The sequence below is a fragment of the Hypanus sabinus genome, chromosome 18, assembly GCF_030144855.1.
Source record: "Hypanus sabinus isolate sHypSab1 chromosome 18, sHypSab1.hap1, whole genome shotgun sequence".
Classification (NCBI taxonomy): Eukaryota; Metazoa; Chordata; class Chondrichthyes; order Myliobatiformes; family Dasyatidae; genus Hypanus; species Hypanus sabinus.
The window spans coordinates 51,273,829-51,297,349 of NC_082723.1; the positions used below are offsets into that span (position 1 = coordinate 51,273,829).

At 40.4% G+C, this 23,521-nt stretch overlaps 1 protein-coding gene across 3 annotated transcripts in view; it reads right to left on the reverse strand.

The window, feature by feature from the left end:
* abca2 (ATP-binding cassette, sub-family A (ABC1), member 2) overlaps positions 1 to 23,521 on the reverse strand; it is a 532,256-nt gene that overhangs the window by 75,789 nt on the left and 432,946 nt on the right. For all 3 annotated transcript variants that reach the window (XM_059994306.1, XM_059994305.1, XM_059994307.1), the window contains 3 exons: positions 17,207 to 17,318; positions 3,902 to 3,962; positions 1,264 to 1,438 (listed from right to left, as the gene is read on the reverse strand). In XM_059994306.1, the coding sequence (XP_059850289.1) occupies positions 1,264 to 1,438; positions 3,902 to 3,962; positions 17,207 to 17,318 (348 nt within the window). The remainder of the gene's footprint in view (positions 1 to 1,263; positions 1,439 to 3,901; positions 3,963 to 17,206; positions 17,319 to 23,521) is intronic.

Here is a 23,521-nt window from a genome sequence, read left to right on the forward strand (position 1 = left end):
CTACAGACTAGATGTCATGGGTTTAAGGAGGAACACTAGGAGGGTAAGAAAGATATTGCAGGCAAGGCAGTTTCTGTTTTAGTTCTTAAAGGGGAACAATACGAGGGGGATCTAGTGAGGGATTTCCAGATTGCAAAACTAGGTAACCAACAGCATTGCTTTTAGCAGTTTGATGGAGTGGGAGAATAGCAAGAACAAATGGCTCTGGAAATGGGACTGTAACCACTTTTAAACCCCAGAAACAAGTTTGGAGATGTGAAATTTGAGTACTGGGGAAAAGGTGGCCATTGTCTATCAGCAAAATCAATATTGATGGACAAACAAAATGTAATACAGAATAGAAACATGGTGAACAAGATGAAGATTTTAAGACCATCACAGAATCTTGCACATTTTTGATTGAAGGTAATGAAACCTTGTCAAGTATAGTAAATTAATTTATCCCACTGAACAATTAAATATTTATAAGGCATTATTGCCCTTTCAGGTAAAGTACTGTAACAGGTAAAATTGCTGCTCCACAGCTCCAGCAGCATAGATTTGATCCGTATTTCTGGTGCTGTATGGCTTTAGCACTCTCCCTGTCATTGCTCTCCATGTGACCAACCAAATTTGTGCTCCCCGATTGGTCAATTAGTGACTGTAAATTGCACCCAGTGCAGTTTTAAGAAATGAGATGGAATTAATAGGTACAAGGGAAAAAGATAAGGAAAGGTGAAGAAATGGGATTTGTCCAACAGCTAGCATGGACATCACAGCATGAATAACCCCTTTCTGCAATGTATGGATATATGAGGAAATTACAAGAGAAAATATCCCAAAGCTTGGGATCTCCATTTCCGTAGCACTAAGTATTGACTCAACAATATAATAACCACCGACCATTTACTAATAGACTCAGATTGTCTGATGTATTGTAGAACCTATGAAACTTTGTTGCAGTACATATCATCAATCTGAGCTGAAAGAGTGAAACGAACTTGCAAAACAGTTATAACTACATAATGGGAAAGTTTAAGCTACTTTCATATACTTTAGCAGGTTATTAAAACATAATCTCGTTCACTCAAAATTGGCAATCCCTACTAATATTGAATTTTGATTCTGAAATCAGTAAAGTGAGGTTTGAGCACATCAATTGCAAGGAAATGTTTGCTGATAGTTAATGCTGTTGAGGCACTGCACAGGGATGAGTGATGTCGTAACCGCAGTGATTAAATTGGTTTCCACTCCTTTTCTCTGAAATAACAGAACAATTCTCACCATATCCCAAATGTAGTTGGCCAGCCAGTAGATAACAGGGTCGCATCCACTGACAAACTGCAAGTGTTTTGCTTTGGTTGATTTCTCGGCCACTAGAAACACCACAAAGCTGGCTGGGACAAAGGACATGGCCACAATAATGAAAATTGCAATGACCACATCTGTGCCCTGCAGACTGAAACAATTCAAGAAAAAGACGTAAGATTTCTGAGATAAAACCAACATTGTAATATTACATCACAGTTTAACAATAATCAAAAATGTGGTTCTCACTCCTTGACTGGTGATAAAAGTTAGCATATTTTTCTATTGACATTTCTTTGGCAGTACTACAAAATGAGAACCGAAGTCGATTCCGTATATGAAGTTAGTTTCTCCATAAACTTAAGACACAGAAGAGAAAAATGGCCAGTTCTATGTATCAATGATAATGCATTTTCCTCTTGCCATTACTGAGAATGAAATAAGCATATATTATTGTCTTCTGCCTTTGCAAATGTGAAGCTTAAATGTCAAAACTGGATTTTCCATTTATCCATACAGCATTCTGGTTGCAGTTAACTGCTCAATTGAAAAGGCGACTTCTATATGTGGCAAATATTTTCTATATTTGGAAAGTAGATCCAAATACTCACTGAGAATCAAAGTTCTAATCTGCAAAAACTTTTGGCTGGGAGGAGGCAAACAGCTCACCAGTACCACTGGAATTTAGAAGAATGAGGGGTGGGGAATCTCACTGAAACCTATTAAATGTTGAAAGGCCTCAATAGAGTAGATGTGGAGAGGATGTTTCCCATGATGGGGGTGTCTGAGACCAGAGAGCACAACCTCAGAGTAGAGGGATTTTCATTAAGAACGGAGACGAGGGGGGATTTCTTTCGCCAGAGGATGGTGAATCTGTGGAATTCATTGTCACGGACAGGTGTGGAGGCTGGGAGATTGGGTGTACTTAAAGCACAGGGGATATAGGGAGAAGGCAGGAAATTGGGACTGAGAGGGAAATGGATCAACCATGATGAAATGGCAGAGCAGACTTGATGGGCCAAATGGCCTAATTCTGCTCCTATATCTTCTGGTCTTATCTGTGAAAAACAAAAACAAAAAAAAAATCCCCTGCAATTTTCTCCTCTCCAAATTCCCTTGCAACTGGAATGGTGTGGAAAGGAATCAACAAAGAATATTAAGTTGGGGATATCAAAGTACTCAGGATTGTTCAATATATTGGTACCATGGGAAGCCTTCCAGGCTTTCAATGTTCATAGCTAGCTGTCTAAAAGACATACGCACTGCATAATAAATTACCTCTGTTGTGGGTATTGACCAGCTCTGCTGTGAGTAGCATGCACTACTAAAGTAGCATAATTATAAGCAAGTCTTCCTGTGGCCAACCATGAACAGCAACGTTCTGCATGGGAGCCAGTGCAGGGAAAACTGCAACTAGCCATACGGCACTGTTCAAGACATTGGTAAGGTCACATTTGGAGCATGGCATATGGTTTGGTGTGATTCATTTGAACATTTGGTTCTGGTCACTTTGTTCTAGGGTGGAAGTAATGAGAATGGAAAGGCTACAAGCAAGAAGATTTGGAGAATGTTATCTCTTGAACACTGGCGGGGGGGAGGAGGCAGGTTGAATTATACGGACAGGTTGCATAGGCCAGAACCTTTTATTGGAGTACAGGAGCTGATCTTATAGAGGTTTACAAGATCATAATGGGTAAAGATAAGCTGAATGGCCACTGCCTTATTCTCAATGCCAAAACAAAAGGACATAGGTTTAAAGTGAGAGAAAAAAAGATTTAAAAGGGACTTTATTCCTTGGAATATTGAAGATTGAGGGAAGATTTGACAGAGGTATACAAATTCGTGAGGGGTACAGATAGGGTAAATGCAAGCAGGCTTTTTTTCACTGAAGATGAGTGGCACTACAGCTAGAGGTCATGGGTTAAGGGTGAAAGGTGAAAAGTTTAAGGAGAATATGAAGGGAAACTTCTTCACTCAGAGGTCGTAAGAGTGTGAAACGAGCTGCCAGTGCAAGTGGTGCTCTCGAGCTTGATTTCAGTGTCTAAGAGCAGTTTCGATAGGTAAATAGATGGTCGGAATATGGAGGGCTATGGTCCCAGATAAGGATGATGGGAGTAGGCAGTTTAAGTGGTTCAGCATGGACAAGATGGGCCGAAGAACATGTTTTTTGTGCTCTACAACCATTTCCAGAAAGAAGGTGGTGGTTATATGGACAGACTGTCAGAGAAAGGAGTAACAGTGGGTACAATTCCAGCATTTCATTTGGATACATACATGGATAGGAAAGATTCGGAGGGATATGAATCTAGTTTAGGCAAATGGGACTAGCTCAGTGGGACAACTTGGTCAGAATTGCTCAGTTTGGCAACTTGATCAGGATTGCTCAGTCTGGCAATTTGGTCCAAAGATCCTTCTTCCGGGCTACGTCATTCGCTGGTACTCTTTCAGTTTAATATGTTCGGGTACTTGGTTGCTTTACAAGATTGAATATTGTATTGGCCATGCAGCAAGTTCACTTCTATTTCAACCATTGGGGAAAATATGAGAAAATCTAATGATAAAGACTGACAATTTAGAATGAAATATTGAGAGAAATACTGATTCATATGCTTACAGGTAGTCGAGAGACAAACTGGCACTGGTCTTATTCATTGGATGATTTGTCACTGTGATACCTACAAGACAAAAACAGGACAGTGATTTAAAACAAAATAGTACCATGAAACTTTCTTAAAAGACAGCTGTACTTAATTTAATACTTAACCATTCTCAAGCCAATTGTAGCAGAATTATCGATAAATTGGTTTTCTATTGCCAATTGTATCAATGTACAGCAGAAAGATTTTATGTTTGAGGCTGTCAGAGCAGATTCAGATAGATGTTGCAAGCTACAAGAAGAATGCTTGATAATATGACAACATACATATTTGGTGAAGATAACCTTTATGTCTTAAGTGTAAGCAACATTTAACAAATACGTTTCAAAACCTCCAATATGCCACAGAACTCCTCTACTGAAGTACATCTAAACTGTTTTAACTGCAGTATAGAAACACAAAAACCATTTTACACACAGGACTTTCCCATAAAGATGATGACCACATAACTAAAGCAGAATATCTCCTCATCTGCAGGACCAAAACTAAATTATTCAGAGTGTTGTGTGGACAAGCAACCAAGTTTCCCTGTTCACAGCATAAATCAGACTGCTCAATTTCACATATGGGTAACTAACAAGTAACTGTTGTGAACGAAGATTCGACTGTGTAAAAGATTATCAATTCTGTTTCTTCAGAAGCAATACTGTGGATGCTACATTCTTCCTGAGAAATGCACAATTTCATATTACAATAATCTGTTGGTTTTCTTTCCCGTTTTCGAATAATATTAAGTTCTCTGCAAGTTCTTGTACCTTATCATGAGCCTTTCTATTTTGTCCTTTCTTCCCCACCTGGGCATCTTCTTTTATTCCAAATATTGTGAGAGAGACTTGTGCACATAGTAGTGTAGTGGTTAGCACAACGCTTTACAGTGCCAGCAACCCGGGTTCAATTCCTGCCACTGCCTGCAAGGAGTTTGTATGTTCTCCCTGTGATCAAGTGAGTTTCCTTCCATAGCCCAAAAATGTACTGGTTGGTAAGTTAATTGGTCATTGTAAACTCTCCCATGATTAGGCCACAATTAAATTGGGGGATTGCAGGGCTGATCTGCACTGAATCTCAATAGAACACAATGAGAAAAAGATTGAGAAAATCCAATGATAAAGAATGACAACTTGGAAGTGTTACTCCCCTGATCAGGCAAAAGTATTAGAAGAGTTACTATTCTGTGACTAAGCAATAATCCGTAAGACCAACTTGTTCACTCCTTCTGTAGAAACTAATCGATCTGATGGAGACTGGGATTGATTGGGGAGTCAATGGATGGGGATGGAAGCACATTCAGACACTGGTCTAAGAATGACAGATGGGGTAAAAGTAGTTATTGAGGGAGGGAAGGACAGTGGAATGGGAATACCGGTGCTAATCAGTATTAAAGAGAGAAGATTAGATATTGATATTACAGTGAGAGGGGGAATATTGGAGATAGAGGATCAAGGACCGGGATTTCAGAGGAAAAATCAGTGATCGGAATACAATTTAGAAACAGGGACCATTATTGTGGAGAATGAATGGAAATGGTGCTTGATAGTGATCTCTCATAGATCATATGCCGATGATACTAAACCTGATTCTGATATTGATGGTGGGAGACTCAGCAATGATAATATTGCAGGTAGATGGTTAGACTGTCTGTTACTAGAGAGGGCCTGTGCCTTGCACTCTAGAGAAGACAGTGTTACTTGCCAATATCAGCTCATACCTGAAGGTTACCTTGGTCCTACTATTTGCACAGCATGCTCCAATGGCTGATGAGTTGCGAATCAAAACAAACACTGCTTCCACCCCCATTCTTTTCACTTTTTAAATTTTATATAGAGATACATCACAGTATCAGGCTCTTCTTGCCCAATGAGCCCGTGCCAGCCAATTACACCCAACTCTTACATCAGAATGCTGTTCATTGACTAGTTCGGCATTCAATACTGTGATCCCCTCCAAGCTGATCGCCAAACTTCGCCAGCTTGGTATCGGCTCATCCCTCTGCAATTAGACCTTGGACTTTCTGACTAACAGACCCCAATCGATTAAGTTAGACAACCTCTCCTCCTCCACTCTCACCCTGAATATCGGCGTGCCTCAAGGCTGTGTGCTGAGACCTCTTCTGTACTTCCTTTTCACATATGACTTTGTTCCTGTACATGGTTCTAACTCCAAGTTCACAGACAACACCACGGTGGTTGGCCTGATCAGAGGGGATGAAGAGATAGCCTACAGGGACAACAACCTGGCCCTTAACACCCAAAAGACCAAGGAGATCAATGTGGACTTCAGGCATGCTAGGAGCCACACTGACATCCCCATCTACATCAACGGAGCTGTAGTGGAGCGTGTATCAAGCTTCAAGTTCCTTGATGTCCACATTTCCGAGGATCTCACCTGGTCCCTGAACTCCTCCATCCTGATCAAAAAGGTGCAACAGTGTCTTTATTTCCCGTAGAGCATCAAGAAAGCTCACCTCTGTCCCAAGATACCAACGGACTTTTACCGCTGTATCATTGAGAGCATACTCACCAACTGTATCTCAGTGTGGTATGGCGATTGTCCCGTATCAGACCGCAAAGCATTCCAGCATGTGGTGAAAACTGCCCACTGGATTATCAGCATCCAATTGCCCACCATTGAGAACATCTACCATAAACGCTGCCTGGGCAGGGCGAAAAGCATTATCAATGATGCATCTCACCCTAACCATGGACTTTCTTTACTCTCCTCCCATCCGGTAGGTGCTACAGGAGCCTCCGCTCCCGCACCAGCTGGCTCAGGAAGAGCTTCTTCCCTGAGGCTGTGACCCTGCTGAACCTCACATCACAGCACTAAGCTGTATTGCACCCATATTGAACTGGCTCAGTACTTTTATATTTGTGTGCTGTAGCACTTACTTTTTATTTGCAGTTATTTTGTAAATAACACCGTTCTTTGTGTTTCTGGTTAGATGCTAACTGCATTCCATTGGCTCTGTATCTGTACTCTGCACAATGACAATAAAGTTGAATCTAATCTAATCTAATCTTAACCGACCAAGCCACGAGTCTCGGTAGAAACCCATGTGGTCATGGGGAGAATGTACGAACACCTTACAGACAGTGAAGAACTGAATTCGTGTTGCTGGTGCAGTAACAGCATTGCACTGACCACTACGCTACCTTATGATGGAAGAAAGGTGTAGATGGCTGGGCTTAGGACAGCACCCTGAGGAACTCCTGCAAATTAGTCCAAACTTGGGATGACTAACCTCCAAAAAAAAAATCAGCATCACTGTCCCTGGTGCAGCTTTGCAAAGGTGCTATGATGCTGCATTCAATCATACAGTATGTTGCATTAAATTTGAGGTTTCTCACTCTCACCTCACTTCTATGTTTCAGCTGTTTGTGTACACCTATATCAAGGCCGCAATGAGGTCTGCTACCAAATGGCCCTGGTAAGACGCAAGTGGGGTATTGATAAGCACACTGTTGATAAGTCTCCTTGATACCACTGTCAATAACACTCCCTGCACTTTTCTTATGACTGAGGGTAGGCTGACAGGGTGGTGATTAAACAGGGTGCATTTATCCTGCTTTGTTTCTGAACATGGACAATTTTTCACATTGTTTGGTGAATGTCAGTGTACTAATTATATTGAAAAAGCTTGGCTTAAAGATGTAGCTAATTCTGGAGCACAGGTCTACATTACCAGAGCTGCGAAGTTGTTCAATCCATCATCTTTGCCATCTGCAGTACTCTTGGCTGTTTCGTGATATCACGTGGAGTGAATTGAGAGAATCAGATCTGGTTTCTACGGTAGGGTGGGGAGCTCAGAAGGAAGCTGAGACAAATCTTCTGGCTGCACAGTAGCACAGTGGTTAGCGCAATTGCTTTACAGCGATCATGGATCGGGGCTCAATTTCCACCACTGTCTGTAAGGAGTTTGTATGTTTTCCCCGTGACAACGTGGGTTTCCTTTGGGTGCACTGTTTTCTCACATTTTCCAAAGGTGTACAGTTATGGGTAGCAAGTTGTGGGCTTGCTATGTTGATGCTGGCAGTGTGCTGACATTTGTGGGCTCACATTTGTGGTACTCACATGCCGGCCCTGCCATTGCTGTGGATGGGAATCTGTTGGAATCTCCTTCTTAGCGGGTTGTTTCTTTATAGACATTAACTACTGGAGGTGTCAGTGCTGAGTTCTGTCTATTCAGTGTTAAATAAGAAAAGACAGTATGCATGTAGACGTGTGCTATATTTGCCGTACTGGCAGGTCATATTTAGTATGTCTACTGTCACTCATGACTTGTCCTTCTGCATTGAATCAGGGCTTGATGGTCCAGTTTGGTAATACACATCAAGCGATGGGTTGAGATAGTGTAGATTTGTGCTGATGATCATGGTCCACAGTGCCTCAAGGATGTCCAGTTTTGAGCTGTCTGACTATTCCAATATCACAATTGTGGTGCCACACAGTAGGATGAAAGATGTGGTCAGCATAAAGAGAAGACACTATCACCAACAAGATTGTGTGTTGGTCCCTTCTACCACTGCAATTGTGGACTGACACACCTGCCACAGGTAGGGTAATGCAGATGACACGCACTCAACTAATTTGTCAGTTACATCTTTCAGGATTCAGCCATCTTGATCTACAGTGTGCTACCAAGCTATTCTTGGTGATGGACTCTGAATGAAAATCAGATTCAGGTTTATTATTACTGATGTGTGTCATAAAACGTGTTGTTTTGTGGCAGCAGTCCAGCACAAGACAACAAAAATACGGTAAGTTATGTGATGGAGCTCATAATGGAGTCAAGTCAGCTCCATTCCGGGCACTAGCCTCCGTAGCGTACAGGACACCTTCAAGGAGCGATGCTTAAAAAATGCAGCATCCATCAGTAAAGAACGCCACCACCTAGGACATGCCCTCTTCTCATTGCTACCATCAGGAAGGAGGTACTGTAACCTAAAGGCACACACTCAGCAATTCAGAAACAGCTTCTTTCCCTCCGCCATTCGATTTCTGAATGGACATTGAACTCGTGAACACTACTTATTTAATATAACTATTATATCTTTACTGTAATTCACAATCGCAAGGCTGTGGGACTGGACTGCATCCCAGGGCAAGCACTTAGGGTGTGTGCAGCACAACTGGCAGGTGTGTTTACAGACATTTTTAATCTCTCCCTCGCCCAGTGCAGAGTGCCCTCCTGCTTCAAATCATCTACCATTGTCCCTGTGCCAAAAAAGACCAAGGTAACATGCCTGAACGACTGGCATCCTGTCACACTTACCTCAATAATAAGCAAATGCTTTGAGAGTCTGGTCAAGGATTACATCTGCGGTTTGCTACCACCCAAACTGGACCCCTACAATTCGCCTACAGATGACATAATAGCCAATGCTCTACATATCGCCCTTACACATCTGGAGAAGAAGGATGCTTATATGAAAATGTTGTTCTTGGACTACAGTTCAGTATTCAACACCATAGTTCCATCCAGGCTCGACAAGAAGCTCACAGACCTCGGCCTTGACCCTGCCTTGTGCAGCTGGATCCTGGACTTCCTGTCAGATCACCAGTAGGTGGTAAGAGTGGGCTCCCTCACCTCCACCCCTCTGACTCTCAATACTGGAGCCCCTCAGGGCTGCGTACTGAGTCCCCTCCTTTACTCCCTGTATACCCATGACTGTATCGCCACCCACAGCTCCAACCTGCTAATTAAGTTTGCTGACAACACTATATTGATTGGCCTTATCTCAACAATAATGAGGTGGCCTCGAGAGAAGTCATCTCTCTGGCACAGTGGTGTCAAGAAAACAACCTCTCCCTCAATGTCGCAAAAACAAAGCAGCTGGTCGTGAATTACAGGAGGAATGGAGACGGGCTAACCCTTATTGACCTCAATGGATCTGGGGTTGAGAGGGCAAATAGCTTCAAGTTCCTCGGCATCCACATCACCGAGGACCTCACGTGGTCTGTACACACCAGCTGTGTGGAGAAAGAGGCACAACAGCGCCTTTTTCACCTCAGACGGTTGAGGAAGTTTGGTATGGGCCCCCAAATCCTAAGAACCTTCTACAGGGGCACAATTGAGAGCATCCTGACTGGCTGCATCACTGCCTGGTATGGGAACTATACCTCCCTTAATCGTAGGACTCTGCAAAGAGTGGTGTTGGCAGTCCAGCACATCTGTACAAGGACAGCTGTATAAAAAGGCCCTGCGGGATCACTGGGAACCCAAGCCATCCCAACCACAATCTACTTCAGCTGCTACCATCTGGGAAGCGGTATCACAGCATAAAAGCCAGGAACAACAAGCTCTGGGACAGCTTCTTCAGCCAGGCCATCAGACTGATGAACTCATATTGATTTGAGTGTACTCTACAGTACACTGACAGTTCTACTTACTACAAATTATTATAAATTACTATGATTGCACATTGCACATTTAGATGGAGACGTAATGTAAAGATTTTTACTCCTCATGTATGTGAAGGATGTAAGAAATGGTCAATTCATTTTTTTCAATTATGTATTACATTGTACTGCTGCTACAGAAACAAATTTCATGATATATATCAGTGATATTAAACATGATTCTGAAATTTAAAAAAGGAGGAAAAGAGGTATAGTGCAATAATGTTCATGAGTTCATCTTTTGATTTTAATGATCAATAGGCTTTTTAGATTACATGAAAGAATGTTGCTTACTGCAATGTCTATGGTTGTGGATTTCACCCGTAGTCATTTTGAATGGGAATACTTAACAATTCCCCTGGGAGCCGCACGCAAAAAGTTGCCACTCTTCAGTATTATTTCAGAAGTCCCCTGCCCAGAGTTCGTTCTAAGACTGCTACTTCCAGAACTTCTCCCATGTTGTGCTCTTCCACGTAAAGCAGGGGGAGGTCATCTTTGACCTTGTTTCATCTGATATAGGGTCAGGGGTCAATACTGGAGACTACGGAGCAGCATTACGGTGTGCTGGTGTTACAGAGGAAGGACTGGGAGCTGGTACTGCAGAATACAGGAGAAAACTGCTAGGTGCTGGATCAGCGGATCACAGCTTATGTCTGAGGATTGGAGTTCTGTTGGCAACAGATATGGATAAGGTGGGGATGATAATGTTGGTGCAGTGCAGCTTTGAGAGGGACAATGTAAATGAAGCTATGGAGACACAAGAGACTGCAATTCTCTCATCTGGATCAACACTAAAGACCCTGGAGGATTTCAGCAAATTAAGTGTCTGTGGAGAGAAATGGCGAACAGCACAGATGAGGGATCTTGACCCAAATGTCGATGGTCTATTTCCCTCCACAGCTGCTGCCAGACCTGCTGAGTTTCTCCTGTGTCATACTTGCTGATCTAAATGAAGCTGAGGCTAATCTGACAGGTAGACCCTATCGTTCTAGGAATGTCCATAATGTGGAACAGTATGTTCCAAGATCCCCCACAAAGAGTGTTGCACCCAAAAATGATACCATCATGGGGATAGGCTGGACGGAAGAGACACCCATGGCTAGATTGCAACATGACTCAGAAATTGCCTGCGGAATTTCAATTTAGGAAAATAAAATTTTCAGATGCATAACTCTTAAAGGAACAGTGTAAAGTAAATGTCTATCAATCTTTCACTTATCCTGATTCAACCATCTTAATTTGAAAAGCTGCAAATGTTGGTGGATAGTCTTCCTGTGAAAATGATTATAAGATATTTTTGCAATAAAGATGTGGCATATGTTGTATACACTCATTGGGTATGGTTTACCCTCTAATCCATTAGGCAATATTACATGAAACTGACTGTAAATGGAACATGCCAGTAATCTGGTAAAAGAGCAGAATCCGATGCTGTTCACTTAGTGTGAAATGCTTTATATTTTATTATCAGGAGATGGTGGTGTTTCATGATTATATTTTCCCTCCCACCCCAAACACACTTCCAATCTGTACAAGAATCTGCTTATAAAAGAGTACAGTGAGACACAAATCTAGACATTGATCACAGAGATCTGGACAAAGTCTGACCTAAATAAAAAGCTGGAAGGTGCAAAGTTATCACAGAAAATCACAATGGGTCTGACTGAAATGATGCACAACAGTTGTACCTATCGATTACAATTCTTATTTTCAGAAGTTGAAAAATGTCTTAAGGTATCATTAGGATGCAATGGTGCTAAAAAATTGCATTGCATTTTCCCCCCCTAACTACATAGAATAAGGAGCATATATGTAACAGCTGCATCGACAGTTATATACATGGATCTGGTCTTCTAATCAAAGAAAGAATGTACTTGTAACAGGAGTGTGTGAATGAGATTCACCAGAATAATTCCCAAGTGTTTTTTTTTTGGGGGGGGGGGATTGGATTTATCTTCATAAGAGGAATGCATAAGGGATTATCCTCCTAAAAGACCACAATCTTATTGTGGTTTGGAGGCCTGATTGCCTCAGTGACTGGGAGAGCGATGTTGGCTGCAGTCAGGACTTCATGCTTTGGCTTTTGGCAGTGTCACCCATGCCAAACAGGTCAAAAGCCAGACTAAAAGAGGTCTACTGGTCCTCCAGGCTTGGGGGTTCAGCTCAGGGCTAACAGCACTGACGTGCAAAACAAAATTGCAACGGAAACAGCAATGAAGAATCCTTCTATATACAAGTGGTCAAGGACACACAGATGAAGGACCTTCATTGCTGCCCTAAACATCAGCAGGCGTAACAGGCAGTAAATAAGGTAGATAAGGGGATTGTGCTTGCATGCTCAATTAGAAAAATGAGAGGTAATCTCAATGAAAATGGACAACATTTTTTTTTAAATCGGGGATTGATACAGAATCACAATCCGAATCCGGTTTATTATCGCTAATATATACCAAGAAATTTGTTGTTTTGTTCCTGCAGTACACTGCAAGACATTAATAAAAACTGTACCTTAAATTACAATAGAAGTAATAAATAAACAGTACAAAAGAGGAAGAGCGGAGCAGAAAAGAGATCAGAAAAGATTCATACCGTGTGGAAACAGGCCCTTCATCCGAGACATCACTTTAACACCAACTTGCACTAATCCCATTTTACTCTCCCCATATTCTCTTCAACTCCTCTCAAAATTTAACCACTCATGGACAAACTAGGGGCAATTTACAGTGGCCAATAACCAACCAAGTCGTACATCTTGGGGTACAGGAGGAAAACAGAGAAATTCCACATGGTCATGGGAAAAATTACATACAGTCAACACTGGAGGTCAACAATGAACCCTGCTCACTGGAGCAGTGACTGTACTTTCCCTGTTTCTCCTGGCTTGAGTGTCCAGAATCATTGGTCACAGTCTGAAAATGAACTGTTGGCAGCTCAGGACTGAGACAAAATTAACTTTCTTTAACAGAGGTCAGTGAATCTTTGGAACTCATGACTATTATGTTTTGTATCTCCAAAACATAAAATCTAATTGAATGGAAAACAACAGAGATGGGAATGTAAATCTAACTTTGTTTTTACTTTAAGCGAGAAACACATGTGTGATGTGGTGGCATGATGATGTATACCATTTATGTACTTTTACACATAATCTGCACTGCATTATAAAGAATCTTTAATCAAACAATATATTTACAATATCACTCAAATATTATTGACATATTAAATACACACTCCTCCCTGCTTAGCTATAAACACAAATTCAATATAGAAAGCTTCTCAATTTTACTTATATATGTAAAATACAACTCTTACATAGACATCCACAGCATAGGAAATTTTAAATTGTCCCATTCAGGCCTAAGGAATTAATCAATATGGAAGGTTTCTTTTTCTTATAGGATAACATCTTTTCTGATGCAGGAGATCAATCTGCTTGGCAGATGAGGCGAGTGGATGTGATACAATCTCAGGTTCTGCAGTCACCTCCATGGTGGGTTTAGAGTTCACTTTAGATCTGCAGGAAGTGGCTCTGACAACTCTCTCCATCTTTCTTCTCTAACAATTGACTCTGCTCTCCTCAAATGATCTATGTGTCATCTTCAGGTGATATCAGATGCAATTTCAACTGTGTAGGAGAGTGGCTTAAGTCCAGTCTTTAATCTTTTTGAGTACCCACTTTAGATCATCTCTGTAGTATCTCACCGGGGCTGCTTGTCCAGGACTGAAACATCAAACCTCTTTGTTTGAGGAGCCTTCAATTTATCTCAGCTGTTTTTCCTGAATACTCCTTCTGAGATTGGGTTTGAGTCTAATGGAGTCGTCAGCATAAAGCATGGAGTCTAATTCCATTTTAGTTAATTTGCAGTTTACCTGGTATCAGCCGTATTCCTTTCCTGTTGTTACTTTTCACATTGTAAATCTCAAGGCTACCCAGTGCTGTGTGACTCTCTACATTATCACAGATTGGTACTCTTTCTGAAACTGTAACTTGACCTTTTTTTTATCTTTTTCACTTCCCTATACAGTCCATTTATTTTTGTTTGCCAGACATGCTTACTGTGTTTGTCCTACATTGTTTTATTTTGTGCAAGTTTCATCTTTTAATCTACATTGATCTAGTTTATATGTGCCCCTGCCACATTAAACACAATTTGTTCAGCCATTCCAGTTTCTGTTTAGACATTGCAATTTTGTTCAAGCTCACTGTCATTCTCCAGTGCAACTCAATTGTGTCTTTAGCTGCTCTTTCCATTCACATAACAATTTCATCTTATCTTTTAAATATAAGTTGTGCTTCAGTTAGGTGCCAGCTTTGAACATTTTCTTGTAAGATTCCACAAATTAAACCATCTCCCAGTGCATCATTGAGCCCATCACTGAACTGACAATGCTCAACCAATCTCTTCAATTCAACCACATACATTGAAATAGACTCCCCTCCTTTTATATTCTAATCATGAAACCTAAAGTGTTTTGTAATCAACAACAGTTTCAATTCTCAGTACTCCTGCATTACCTTCATGAGATCAGCAATGCTCCTTTCAGATGGTTTGATTGGAGCAGCTAAATTTCTTCACAAACTGTATGCCTTTAAACCCAGTGCACTCAGCAAAACTTCTCACATATTATTGGCTATTTAATTTGCTTCAAAATACTGTGCAATTAACTCAGTATATATCATTCAGTTATCTCTTATGCAATGAATGCATCTATCTTTCCAATATAGGCAGCCATTTCTGTTTTTTAAAAAAAATTGATTATTATCACCTGGTACTCACTGTTCACGGACACATGAATTTGTCCATTTTTTTTGCCTATTTTGCCTAAAAAGACTGGAATGTCTTTTTCCGAAGAAGCACATGCAGCAGTTCTTTTTTGTCGACTGTTTCTCTGTGCTTTTTTAAAAACTGGAATATCTCACTGGCTTCAATGGGTAGGTGTTGCTTTAAATTCATTTAAAAATTCTTCATTGCCACTATTTTGTTTTGAAGCTCTCAAACTTAAAAACTAATTGAAAGGAAAACAAGGGAGCCAGCATTGCGACTCCAACTTTGTTATCACTTGTTAAGTGAATCAAAGATTAAGGATTAATGCAGGAAACAGGTGTTGAAGATGATTTTATTAAATAGTTGAACAGGTGTGAGAATGAAGTGTTCCACACTCCTGTTTCTAATGTTCTTACAACTTCTGACCTGTAATCAACTTATGTTTGAAATGAGAATGTCATAATTCTCTGATTAATGTAATTACTAATGGTGTTGAAAAGGTAATGAAATTAGAATAAACATCAATCACTCTAAACCACTAAGATATTCTGCACAACTTCATTGTACGCTATATTCTAGATCACTTTCACCCCACATTCTATAGACTATGAACTAACAGCAATAATGTTTCTTGAGCTAACATCTATAGTACAAATTTAGTTTCAGTGGAGAGAAGAATTTCCATATGTATCAACATGTAATATCAGAGGGAATTCAGGGCATTTAAATCTGAAGCTCAAATGCCTCAATCCTAAAATATCCAGGAAATAAACTGTATCCAAGAAATAAATGAAATGAGTATGTTCAAAGATCTCATGAGAACAGACCTCTCATTCTGCTCATTATTATGTAGAATGACTAGGGTGCTCTACATCACAAAATCTGACTCCTATACAAGAGTGCACAGCGAGAGGTCTACTTTCTAAGGAGGAGTTGACCTCAAATATATAACAAAAGTAAATTCAGACTGCAGTTTAGATTCTGACAGCTGGATGATATCAAGTTTTAAAGGGATCATTTATAAAGATAGGTTACATTTGCTTTATCTTGTGTATCCTCAGATGAACAGGATGCTCGCATCAAGGTGTTTGAAATTATAAACAAAAATGACTGGGTAACTACAAAGAGAATTTCCAGACAGAAACTCAGTAACCTTGAAATGAGGTCTTAGCTACTCAAGAGATACTTTCAAGACTAATGTTGATATGTTCTTTTTTCCATGGGTGTAAGGTGATACAGGTGAAAGGTGAGAATGTAAATGGGGTTGAAATATAATTGAGTTATTATGAAACTAAATGCAAACTGAGGGATGAACAGCTTTGTCCCACCATGGTTTCAGCAAACCCAGTGCAGCTTCATTCAAACTCACATTCCTGTAAGATGCCGACATCTTACAATAAATTTTGCGATTGGTCGGGTCTGAGAAAATGCAGTCCTACCATATTCAGTACTGCAGAATTTGATTATTATTGTAATAATTACAGTATATCTAATTTAATTAGTTCAGCGCTAGTACCAAATAACAAGAGACATTAGAATGTTAGCATGCAAGTATCAGAGAGGTTCGGCAACCCTTTTAGGTGGAGAATTCCAAAGGTTCACTACTTTCTCACAGAGTCATACAGAGATTCAACATGGAAGCAGGCCCTTTGGCCCAGTAAACACATACTCTCCACAATGCACCCATTTTGCATAATATTCTACCCTAATCAATTTATTCTTCCCACACAGCAATCAAATTCTGCTCTGCCGCCCACCCCTGCTCCCGATTCTAGTAGTCACGTGTACTTTATGGATATTCTGCGGTGGCCAACTAATATACTGACCTGAATGTTTTTGGGATGTCGGTGGAAATCAGAGCACTCAAAGGTTGACAGAGAATGTACAAACATCACCAACAGTACCACGAGTCAGGATTGAACTCTTGTCACTGAAGAAATGAGTCCTCAAATTTCAATTCATTTCAGTCCTGGATCCCCAGCTCCTTATTTTGAGATTAACTTTCAGTTCTAGATATGTCAGCTAGAAGACAGAGTCTTGCTGCTGACTTCAGATAAACATTATTGAAAATGCTGTACAAAAGTGATTCTTGGGCCTTACCGTATGCTGCAGGGTTGCCCTTGCTCTTGGGTAGGTTAGCTCGCAGGATGGCATTGTTCAGAGTATTCAGGTAGGTGGGCATGCTGTGATAACCTTTGTTGTTGTAAAATGCCTGCAGAAATAAAAAAAGACATTGTTAGCATTAGGCAAGTGTTCACCTTTGTACTTACTTTAAAGTCAAATGATAATTGGCTTGAATTTTCTTTTGAAAACAGGAGTGTTAGTCTCTTGACAGTGGGTAATGAATTCTTGGGAGGGTGAAATCGTTCCAAAGGTCAGACATTTGCTACCATTTGCAGGTAAATCAAAGTTCTTTTAGACACCATTGAAGGAAACATACAGGCCAATAAACTGGTGCCCATCTTGCAAACCTCATCTCAGCTAAGAAGGTCCACTGGCAACTATCTCAACCCTGAAGCCCTTCACTCCACACCAAATGACACTTGTCAAATTCCCTTCAACATTTAAACCACAGCAAGCAGCACATTAGTTTTAGTTGATAGCTTGTTTCCAATTAAGTTTGAAAGTGACGAGATTGCTCCTTTATCCAAGTTTACGTCCACAGACTGTGATACTAATAGCTGTAAGTCCAAAATAAGAGCTCTGTCATGACACATAGGTCAAATGCTTAAATCACAAAGGTGTAGGAGCCACGGACTGAGTGCTGGCAAAATGAGATTAGCATAGATATGTACATGATGGCTGGCATACAAGTGATGGGCCAAATGGTTTGTTTTTATGCTGTGTGGCTCTACAACATTGAAAAAACGGGAAGTGTTGCTCTGTCATCTCCACCTGAATGACCACATTCTCCAAAAACATACCCTGAAACTATTTGGTCCCTCGCACTACTGCCAGCCCAACATTCCACTCGGTGCCCTGATTATTTGGGGAAGTCATTGCCATGACACGTGGACAGAGGCAAAGCCTTGCAGGTATCACCTGCACTCTTGTCGGTATACAATGGCATCAGGTTCTGTTGAAGGGCTAACAACTCTCACTCCCTTTTCACATCAATGGCGTGGTAGTGGAAACTGTGAGCAGTTTCAAACTTCTGGGAGGGTACATCTCACACAATCCATCATAGTTCCAGAACACATCCTCCACAGTCAAGAAAGCTCACCAACACTTCTACTTTCTGAGGAAGCTAAAGGAAGCTGGACCATTCACATCTGTACTCATGACCTTTTCCTAACATGCTGCATTACTGGGTGATATGTAAACTGCATTGCGGCAGATGGGAGGGCTCTAGTATGGGTCAACGCATCACCAGCACCTGCCTACCCACCACCAAGGACATGTACAGAAAATAACAGAAAAAGGCCATGAATAGAAGATCCCACCCACCCTGCTTCCACTCCCCTCAGAGATGAGGCTATGCAGTATCCACGCCAAGAGCATTAGACTCGAAAACAGTTACTTCTCCTTAGCCATCAGGCCAATCAACACATCCACCTATCAAGCCACCACTACATTCACATTAGCCACTCTTCTCCCCCTTACCTCCACGCACTGCTGCTCGATGCTGACACTCTAAAACACATACCTACACGGACATGTTCACTGTCCTACTGGGTTTTCACATGCCCTGCTGCTACCCCGCAGACTTTCTCTTGTCACTTTATCCATTTCCTTTCAGTCACCTTATACAGATACCTTCGCACAGTGTTACTTTGTGTACAGCACATACAGTCTATGTATATAATTTTATGTACATATGGCCACACTCAAACCATTACTTGTACATAGTTTTATAAGATTGCTTTTATATTTATATATATTGTTTTTTATTGTATTCTTTATGCTTTTTGCATTTTTTATATATTCTATCAGATCTAGAGTAAGTCATTTTATTTTCCTTTACATTTAAGTATTGAATAATTACAATAAATAATCTTGAATTTTAAAGTGTCACCAATCTCAACCTGCGCGTCAGATAAACTTTTTTTATTTTATGAGCTATTTCCACACTGACTGAGCAAAGAGCTGGCAGTAGTTGGAGTTGGTTACCTTTCTTTGCAGGGCATCAAACATTTAATCTTTCAATAAAAAGGTGTTTGTCTCCCACCAGTACAAATCTCCAGAGTCACTCTGCACAGATCAGTTGTTTCTGGCACCTTCATGCCGATTAGTTTTGGTTAAAATTAGATCCAATAAATATTCAGACAAGATTTTGCTATCATTTGCATCCAAGGGCATAAATGACAACATAACACAGGTGATAAATGAAAGCTTCCCTTGTTAAAATGATGCAAAACCAACCAGACGTTGGGCTACAAAATGATCATACGGATTCTGTGCCCATTTACTCCCCATAAATTTTTTTCTGATATTTATGATGGAGTATCTCCCTGAACATAAATGAGATTTGAATGATGAATTTCATCTATGGTGCAACTTGTTCCATTATCCAGTAGATTATTCCCATCTCATTCATTTGCTAGGCTTTAAATGACAGTTTACTTATTCCAATAAAAGGCAACATCTGGTTTGTTTACATTTGACTTGATCATTTAGCAACGTTGTGATATTTCTAACTTGGTTCAATCACATTAACAGCAATACAACAAAGCCACTTTCATAGGAAGCTGTGTGCCATATTTAAAATTGTCATAATTTGGTGCAAATAAATTTTAATGTGCTAAATTGGGGAGCTGCAGCCTCAGAACACAACATTGGAAAACATCAAGTTCGATGACTAACATATAGATAAGAAGAAGGGTCTTGGTCCAAAACGTCAACTGTTTATTTATTTCCATAGATGCTGTCCGACTTGTGGAGATCTCCAGCATTTTGAGCGTTCATATTAACAAAAATCCGGTTCTACTGAAAGTCAGTCATTTCCTAGTGGAGATAATGGCATGGGGTTTATAGCATGATTTATTAATACTTATTGTTAAAAACAGATTTGCTTGATATTCTGATCTGGTTTAATTGGATCTAAACTTACAGTGCAACAGTGGGTGCATCATAGGATAAATGCACTCAGTCTTTTTCCCAGGGTTAAGGAATCAACAATTAGAGGGCATAGGTTTACGTCTTTATGTATTTTTTTACGATCACAAGACACAGTTAGTTATTAAGAGCATCAAGTATTGTAGATCTATCTCCTTAGTGAATGGTAAGTGTTAATTAAACTTGAACTTGAATAGTCTGCAGGTAAAAGGGGGGAGAGATATAACAGGAATCTGAAGGACAAACATTTCACCCAGAAAATGGTGCGTATATGGAAAGGGCAGCCAGAGAAAGTGGTTGTGGTGGGTGCATTAATATTTAAAAGGCACTTGGTCAGGTACATTGACAGGAAAGGTCAAACAAAGGGAAGAGGAACTAGCTTAGATTGGCATCTAGATTGGATGGATTATTTAGGCTGCAAGTCTTGTATCCATGCAATATGACTCTGGCCCTTTCCTCAAAGGAAAGGGTGAATATGTTGTTTTATCATGAAAAGCATTAGTACTCTAAAACACTTTCCTTACTTTTGCCTGAACTTCTGGCTTTAAGACTTGACACACATTATTGAGTATCTTCATCATTGCTTGATTTCTACATGTTCCTACTACTTCCTTCAACTAAATATTTCCAATGATATTATTGCCACCACTACCTAGTGTTTACATTGCAAGACAATGTGCTTCCTGGTATCTTCCAACAGAAAAGAGGCAACAGGAGTTAGCAATGCTAAAAGAGGCAAGTTAACTCTTCAAAATCTGTCATAGCTTTCGGAGAAGGGAATTATAACCATATAACAATCACAGCACAGAAACAGGCCATCTCGGCTCTCCTAATCCTTGCCGAACTCTTAATCTCACCTAGTCCCACCTACCCGCACTCAGCCCATAACCCTCCACTCCTTTCCTGTCCATATACCTATCCAATTTTACCTTAAATGACACAACTGAACTGGCCTCTACTACTTCTACAGGAAGCTCATTCCACACAGCTATCACTCTCTGAGTAAAGAAATACCCCCTCGTGTTTCCCTTAAACTTCTGCCCCCTAACTCTCAAATCATGTCCTCACGTTTGAATCTCCCCTTCTCTCAATGGAAACAGCCTATTTACGTCAACTCTATCTATCCCTCTCAAAATTTTAAATACCTCGATCAAATCCCCCCTCACCTTCTACGCTCCAATGAATAGAGACCTAACTTGTTCAATCTTTCTCTGTAACTTAGGTGCTGAAACCCAGGTAACATCCTAGTAAATCGTCTCTGCAATCTCTCTAAATTATTGATATCTTTCCTATAATTCGGTGACCAGAACTGCACACAATATTCCAAATTTGGCCTTAACAATGCCTTGTACAATTTTAACATAACATCCCAACTTCTGTACTCAATGCTTTGATTTATAAAGGTCAGCGTTCCAAAAGCCTTCTTCACCACCCTAGCTACATGAGACTCCACCTTCAGGGAACTATGCACTGTTATTCCTAGATCTCTCTGTTCCTCTGCATTCCTCAATGCCCTACCATTTACCCTGTATGTTCTATTTGGATTATTCCTGCCAAAATGTAGAACCTCACATTTCTCAGCATTAAACTCCATCTGCCAACGTTCAGCCCATTCTTCTAATCGGCATAAATCTCCCTGCAAGCTTTGAAAACCCACCTCATTATCCACAACACCTCTTACCTTAGTATCATCGGCATACTTACTAATCCAATTTTCCACCCCATCATCCAGATCATTTATGTATATTACAAACAACATTGGGCCCAAAACAGATCCCTGAGGCACCCCGCTAGTCACCGGCCTCCATCCCGATAAACAATTATCCACCACTACTCTCTGACATCTCCCATCTAGCCACTGTTGAATCCATTTTATTACTCCAGCATTAATACCTAACGACTGAACCTTCTTAACTAACCTTCCATGTGTAACTTTGTCAAAGGCTTTGCTGAAGTCCATATAGACGACATCCACTGCCTTACCCTCGTCAACATTCCTCGTAACTTTTTCAAAAAATTCAATAAGGTTTGTCAAACATGACCTTCCACGCACAAATCCATGCTGGCTACTCCTAATCAGATCCTGTCTATCCAGATAATTATTAATACTATCTCTAAGAATACTTTCCATTAATTTACCCACCACTGATGTCAAACTGACAGGTCTATAATTGCTAGGCTTACTTCTAGAACCCTTTTTAAACAATGGAACCACATGAGCAATACGCCAATCCTCCGGCACAATCTCCGTTTCTAATGACATCTTAAAGATCTCTGTCAGAGCTCCTGCTATTTCTACACAAACTTCCCTCAAGGTCCTGGGGAATATCCTGTCAGGATCCGGAGATTTATCCACTTTTAAATTTCTTAAAAGCGCCAGTACTTCCACTTCTTTAATTGTCATAGGTTCCATAACTTACTTACTTGTTTCCCACACCTTACACAATTCAATACCCTTCTCCTTAGCGAATACCGAAGAGAAGAAATTGTTCAAAATCTCTCCCATCTCCCTCGGCTCCACACATAGCTGACCACTCTGATTCTCTAAGGGACCAATTTTATCCCTCACTATCCTCTTGCTTTTAATATAACTGTAGAAACCTTTTGGATTTACTTTCACCTTATTTGCCAAACCAACCTCGTATCTTCTTTTAGCTTTTCTAATCTCTTTCTTAAGATTCCTTTTACATTCTTTATATTCCTCGAGCAATTCCTTTACTCCATGCTGCCTATATCTATTGTAGACATCCTTCTTTTTCTGAACCAAATTTCTAATATCCCTTGAAAACCATGGTGCTTTCAAACCTTTAACCTTTCCTTTCAACCTAACAGGAACATAAAGATTCTGTACCCTCATAATTTCACCCTTAAATGACCTCCATTTCTCTAATACATCCTTCCCATAAAACAACTTGACCCAATCCACTCTCTCTAAATCCCTTCGCATCTCCTCAAAGTTATCCTTTCTCCAATCAAAAATCTCAACTCTAGGAACTGTCCTGTCTTTCTCCATAATTATATTGAAGCTAATGCTATTGTGATCACTGGACCCAAAATGCTCCCCAACACATACATCTGTCAGCTGACCTATCGCATTCCCTAACAGGAGATCCAACACTGCCCCATCTCTAGTTGGTACTTCCATGTATTGTTGCAAAAAACTATCCTGCACACATTTCACAAACTCTAAACCATCCAGCCCTTTTACAGAATGAGCTTCCCAGTCTACGTGTGGAAAATTAAAATCTCCCACAATCACCACCTTGTGTTTACTACAAATATCTGCTATCTCCTTACACATTTGCTCTTCCAACTCACGCTCCCCATTAGGTGGCCTATAATACACTCCTATCAGTGTTA